We start from the raw sequence: 6,358 nt of genomic DNA, 5'->3' as shown, positions 1-6,358 counted from the left end.
GACTGGCTGTGACGCATAACGTACGGGTTACATTTACGTCATCACGTCCTTCCTCCTTCCTTTCCCCCTTAATCGGCGAGGTAAGAACATGGCGCATCCTGTTCTTGTGCATTTTTATCCAGTTCAATCTGCACTAATCTCAAATCCGTTGGGTTGGCTTAGTGTCTCGCGACATTGTTTACGTGTTCGTAAAAATATATGCGGCTGTATTTGTGCCGAAAACCCGATGCTGTTTGATAGTCGCGGTATGTCTGGTCAGTGTTTATCTGTTAGCCAGACGTGTAGGCCGAAGCAGTTACAAGTCATTCATAAAGCACTTTGACATTATAGCCATGCATGTCTCATTATGACATTAGTAATCTTCAAGTTGCATTAAAAGCGACTCAAGTTTACCAGGGTGTAATAGACTGAAATTCTGTTTCTGATTCCACCGGGTTTGTACTAGGCTATCAGTTTTCCTGTACTACTAAATTAAGACACTTTAGGATTTGTGATGGAAATAATATGCATTTGTTGACCGCTTTGTGCTCGTTTTCTTCAGAATGAAGACCATTCTCAGTAACCAGACTGTGGACATCCCCGACAACGGTATGTCAAATATCATGCGCCGCCATTCACTCACTTCTCGCGTATATGGTTTAGACGTTTTTTTTTTATTTTAATAATCCATACAATTCCTTCATTTATTCTAAATTGTCTGTTTCCTTGCAGTCGAGGTGTCCCTCAAGGGCCGCACAGTTACAGTGAAGGGACCCCGTGGCGTTCTCCGCCGGGAGTTCAACCACATTAACCTGGAGCTCAGTCTGTTGGGCAAGAAACAGAAGAAGGTTTGTAGTCTTGATTCATACTGTTCCGCCAAATCCTTTAAGAGCTATGGGTGATAGATAGGGCTTTCTCTTCATTAGCTACAAAACTATGGAACTCTCTCCCCTCTGAGATTCAGTATGCGGAAGAATCCCTTAGTGTTAGTACATTTTCCCTTTAAACTCACTTTTAGGGTAGCTTTTATTTGATTACTTTGTCATTGTTTTATTCTATACTTCGTGTATGCTATACTGGCTGAAATCTGATCAACATGGGAAAAATGACCATGACAAAATATTTGATAAAACGTTCTTCTGACATGTCAGCTTTTTTGTGTCATTATGAAAAAAAAAGGATATTATGCTTGCAGTAGTTCAAGTGACATTGCCAGCCGATGAAGTGTTGAACCGAATACATATAATACGCATGTGAATCAGATTGCAGTAGTTCATATCTATCAGAATCTAATGATTCATTCTGACAAATGAGTGCATGTTAATGTGTGGAATTTCAGTGGATGATCTGTGTTTGTTTCAGCTGCGTGTGGATAAGTGGTGGGGTAACAGAAAGGAGTTGGCCACAGTCCGCACCATCTGCAGTCATGTCCAGAACATGATCAAGGGGGTCACCCTGGTATGTAAACATGATTTTGGTTCATTTGTTCTAAAGCAGCTTTAAAAAAGACTATTTTGGTGCCTCCTTCCTAGTTTATTTTGTATAGAAAAAGATGTAGACTGTGATGTAATGCAGGTTTCGTTTGTTAACTAGGGCTTCAGATACAAGATGCGATCTGTATATGCCCATTTCCCCATTAACGTGGTGATCCAGGAGACCGGCTCTTTGGTGGAGATCAGAAACTTCTTGGGAGAGAAGTACATCCGCCGTGTTCGCATGAGGCCAGGTGTGTGTAAAGGCGTTTTGTCTGAATTGGTGTAATGTCTGTCATCACAAACCCAATGATTTCTGCTGCAGACATGCCTGGTTACAGAATTTTGTTTTTGGGGTAGGTGTGGCATGTGCAGTGTCTGCTGCTCAAAAAGACGAGCTGGTTCTGGAGGGTAATGACATTGAGCTGGTGTCAAACTCAGGTGAGCATCTTTTTAAGATGTACTGTGCCAACTTATATGACTAGTTATACATGCAACTCAAGATCTCGCATGAAAGGGTGTACGGATTCTGTTAGCATTGGCAATTTAAATAAAATGTCCAATTGTGCTCAACGAGACAACTTGGATTCACTCTGGTTTCTATTTTAGTATATCCTATTATTGTGCACAAGGACATTGTTTTTTGTGATTTGTTTGGATTTAAGTGTCTCAGGCTTTTTAAATATATCTCATTTGTTTGTCCTAAACCATTTCTGGACTGGTTGTGGAAACCCATAAATCTAAGCCTAAACTTTGTCTGTGATAGACTCGAGCATCCTTGTATCCTATTGTGTTAGTTTGATATTACCCATAGACCGTAAAAAAAAAAATATGGACGGCGCGTCTTCACTATCTTCCACTGAAGAAAAGTGAAGCCTCCAGTGTCCGAATATGCGCTGACTAGGGATTGACTGATATGGATTTTTAGTGCTGATACTTTTTTTTTTTCTCATCACGCTTGGAAAAAAGAATTTGCACTCCACTGTTTCTTCCAAACTGTTGCAAAGGTGGATGCACTACAGTTCTTCTCCGATCATGACCAGCGAATGTCCCGTTGATGACAGGACTCAGTGCTGCCCTCCGATGTTTGGTAGAGCAAAGACATTTTTTTTACTGCGCGTGTCGAACGCGATCATCTGCGCGCGTCCGTGATGTAGTATACTTTGAAAGACGCGGGGACAGGGCTGCGCACGTGACGCGTCCGGGTGCGGAAAGTGAAGTATAAGATGACCGATGCTTGCTGCCGGTTTTCTTGAGCCAATGTTTGGAGCCGATGCTGCTTTTGCTCCCTTAATTTACATCATAAAAATTACACAATGATCATGATGATAACAATCTTACAAGTCTCAATTTTTTTTAAAAAAAAGGAACATTTATTGAACAAAAAACTATATTTAACAAATAGTAAAAACAGGTGAGGTTGAACAGGAAAAAGTTCAGTGGTGAAAATAAATATTTAAGCATAATTAAAATTCTGAAATTAAATATTTAATCATAAATAAAATGAGACTATTGCACACAGTAGCAACAAGCAAGCAGCATAAAGTGCACATTGACTGTACTATACTTAATTTTAAAACTATTTACAACCTAGTAATATAATGCGTAGGTGCACTTAACTTAAATCTCCCAATGCTCCACGTGAAACTTCGGTCTTCCGACCTTTTACCATCGTGTCAATTCTCAATTGATTTTGATTAATAAGCGTGAGGGAGGGAGAGCAAGACAGTTTGAAGACTGTGAGTGTGCGCGTGCGTGGCCGGAGGAGGGTCTCTCTGCTCGTTCTTTCAGTAAATGCGACCTGTCTCAAGCGCAGCAGTCAGTCTCTACATCACTCACCGATCAAAAGGCTTTAGTGGGATAAAAATTAGCTTTGATTCTGTGGCGCACCACTGCGACTTAGTCTATGTGTGGGAAACACTGGAGAGACATACCACATGCGTCCAAACCTCAGCCAGGTGGTCGCTGAATAAAACTCTCATAAATACCACGGTACAACGTCGGCATTACTTAATCCTATGACCAGTGTTCGTAACAGCTACTGTATGCATACGGATAGCCTACAACTTAGCTATTTGCAGCTCCCTTAATAAAATGGCAAGCCATTTTACAGACAAGGCATTCAGCATTTGCGTTTTTCATTTGGACGCACAAACTTGCTTGGCTATAGTTGCAAGCACATATAGAGCAACGTGTTTCCACTTTCTAAGTGTATGGCAAGATTTCAACTAAGTCAAACAGTTAAAAGATGCTTTGAAAGTTTAAAACCTATCGTTGTCTTGAAGAGCAGATTCCAGCTCTGCTAGTGGGGGGAGGGGCAGTGCATGAACTGCAGCGTCTCCAGGAGCACAGAGCTGACTGTGGACGCCTGTCTGTAAATAATGCCGGAGGAAAAATATGGACGAACACAGCAGCCTTTTATCGGCCGATATATCGGTCGAACATCTTGCGCTGATTTGAGACCCTGCGCGGGAATTAGAGGCTCTATCAAAAGCCCAGCCACACTCTCGCAGATGCATTATGTAGGGGGGAAATAAACAGTTAAAAGCTAAAGCTCCAATTACCTGCAGGTCCTGATCATGTATATAGATTTTTTTGCAAGGTAGACAATTTTAGCCTCCTTTTCCCCACCTGCCATCCTTGACCCTTGTTTGTATAGTGATTGAAAAGATTTTTCCTGTGTGTGAGAGAGACTGTCATTATGCAAGTCCTAGTGTTTGTGCATGCCTCACCCCCCCAGCCTTTCTTGTTTCAGCGGCCCTCATCCAGCAGGCAACCACAGTGAAAAACAAGGATATCAGAAAGTTCCTGGATGGTATTTACGTCTCTGAGAAAGGCACTGTAGTGGAGCAGGAGTCATAGAGAACACGAGAGGTTAGAATGAGACCGCCGCATGCGGTGACCGGAGCCGCCTCCGCCCTTCGCCTTTCTATCGGCTCTCTTCTGTGCTAGTTTTCCTGCTTTTTGTCCTTGAACCTGCCTCTTCTGTTTTCATGTTCATTGTTAACTGCCAAATCATCTTTCCAAAAGTGCCAAATTTCAAATGACGCAATGTTTGTTCTGAATTGACCATCTCCTGCAGACCAAACAGCTTAACTTCACTTTACACACACTCTTATAGGGCTTTATTGCATGTTCACATTCATGCAAGCATGACAATAGTCCACGTTTGAGTCCACTGCTTTAACATCTGGCTAGGTTTGCATGTTACATGGCTGATTTCTGTACCGCTCTTACAGCACATGGGAGTTCTTGGGTGCACCACCTTGTCATTTAAACTGTTGTCTTAACAATTTTGTTCTTTTGTTCTCTCCATCAGCTGCACTGATCCAGCAGGCCACCACTGTGAGAAAGAAGGACATCCGAAAGTTTCTTGATGGGATCTATGTCAGCGAGAAGGGCACAGTGGTGGAACAGCAAGATGACTAAATTAGTCTGTAAAATCTGTCAATAAAGACCAACTCACATTTTCCAACAACATATATAATTGTGTGCAATTGTTTTTGTTTTATTGTTAGTCACAATTATATCAATGCATGAAACGGTATGGTAAATGAGTGGCCCCATGTAAGTACCAAAAACATTCAACGTGTATCTTTATATCTTTATGTCCATTAAGGGAAAACGGCAGTTATGCTTGCAGTAGTTCAGATGACATTGACCTTGGGCCATATGTATAGAATCTAAAAATGTTCTTATAGGCATAAGCTTTGACTGTTAACTTTTTAGTAAAAAGTAGGGTTTGTGTTAGAGTAGGAGCCAGTCCGCAACATATAAAAACAAACTTAAATCTAACAAAGAGCAACAGATTTCAATTTAAATCTGATTATATAAGCAAGATAAATATAAAGTTAGATGATACGGGTCAAATCGAGACAAGCTGTTTATATTTTTAAAGTGCAAGAGTTAATGGATAATAAGGGAAAATAAAGTAAGGACATCCTGATGGCAGCATAAAAAGGAATGCTTTCAATCAATAGCTCTGACAACTCCATTGCAATCCTCACAAAAGTGGCTTGCTTTTACTGCATGCTTGTCAATGAACTGCCTTACTGGGTTTGGTGTGGTTAGTGCAGCGATAGTGCTATTTAAGACCCTGCTTACTGGACTGATGAGCCCAAGTCATTGCTGCATTTTTTTTTTCCAGTCACCAAAAAATCTCATTACTTTTATTTCTGCAGTTAGAGCTTAGTTTCATAGAGTGGGAGAAGTTATTACATCTTACTAGGTCAGTTACAAAAAGAATACTCAAGATGCTCAAGCTTGTATCGTTTTATCAACTCCCTGTCATCATATAACTCCATTACATTATATCATTGTGGGAAAGTGTCTCCACTTCTCTGCTGCCATGATACCTCCCCAGCACTCTTAAATCATTTAGGAGCTAAGATGTAGTCTTAACACAAGAACCTTTATTAATATCACATATTAAAAGTCTAGGAATAAGACAAAATTACATCATTCTTAGAATGTTGAGTGCCTTTATACATATGGCCACTGAATACATTATGAGGGTTAGATTTGTCATTATGCATTTAACACTTCTAACCCTAGATATATTTCATAGTGAGAGTGCATATTTTTTTGAAGAAAAATGTTAGGGTCTAACCTGTTGAGTCTTCAAGAATGACCTTTTATTTTCAATGTTGGCTATTCAAAATTGAAGATGGACACTGCTCAGTTACTTCATAATGAGTAAACTTCAAAGGGATCAGCAAAAAAAAAAGTAAAAAAAAAAAAGGTGTATTGTGTGCTAATCATTTAATATGGTGAAAAGCAATGTTGCATAATCTGTAAATTATAATTTAAGGTAGGTAATTATGTTTTGAACATACATGTAGCCTATCGAGACTTAAATTCCAGAACATAAAACATAGTCTGTGTAAATGTTTAGACATAAAAATTAG

The 6,358-nt window shown here is 40.0% G+C and overlaps 1 protein-coding gene across 1 annotated transcript; it reads left to right on the top strand.

Moving 5' to 3' along the window:
• Positions 1 to 10: 10 nt before the first annotated feature.
• Positions 11 to 4,931, top strand: rpl9 (ribosomal protein L9). The gene is made up of 8 exons (XM_079811968.1): positions 11 to 80; positions 542 to 588; positions 712 to 827; positions 1,342 to 1,437; positions 1,573 to 1,705; positions 1,812 to 1,892; positions 4,207 to 4,325; positions 4,771 to 4,931. Exons 2-7 carry the CDS (start codon positions 543 to 545, stop codon positions 4,311 to 4,313), a joined length of 579 nt encoding a protein of 192 aa, XP_079668094.1. The 5' UTR covers positions 11 to 80; position 542; the 3' UTR covers positions 4,314 to 4,325; positions 4,771 to 4,931.
• Positions 4,932 to 6,358: the final 1,427 nt, after the last annotated feature.

This window comes from Gobio gobio (genome assembly GCF_949357685.1).
Source record: "Gobio gobio genome assembly, chromosome: 3".
NCBI lineage: Eukaryota > Metazoa > Chordata > Actinopteri > Cypriniformes > Gobionidae > Gobio > Gobio gobio.
The sequence above is the reverse complement of the archived record's forward strand: the minus strand, read 5'-3'. Positions and strand labels throughout refer to the sequence as shown.

Excerpts from the sequence above, each read along its gene's own strand:
- rpl9 (XM_079811968.1), top strand. The coding sequence starts at position 543 with ATGAAGACCATTCTCAGTAACCAGACTGTGGACATCCCCGACAACG. Across the intron at positions 828-1,341 it reads TGGGCAAGAAACAGAAGAAG|CTGCGTGTGGATAAGTGGTG; the intron begins GTTTGTAGTCTT and ends TGTTTGTTTCAG. Across the intron at positions 1,438-1,572 it reads TGATCAAGGGGGTCACCCTG|GGCTTCAGATACAAGATGCG; the intron begins GTATGTAAACAT and ends TTTGTTAACTAG.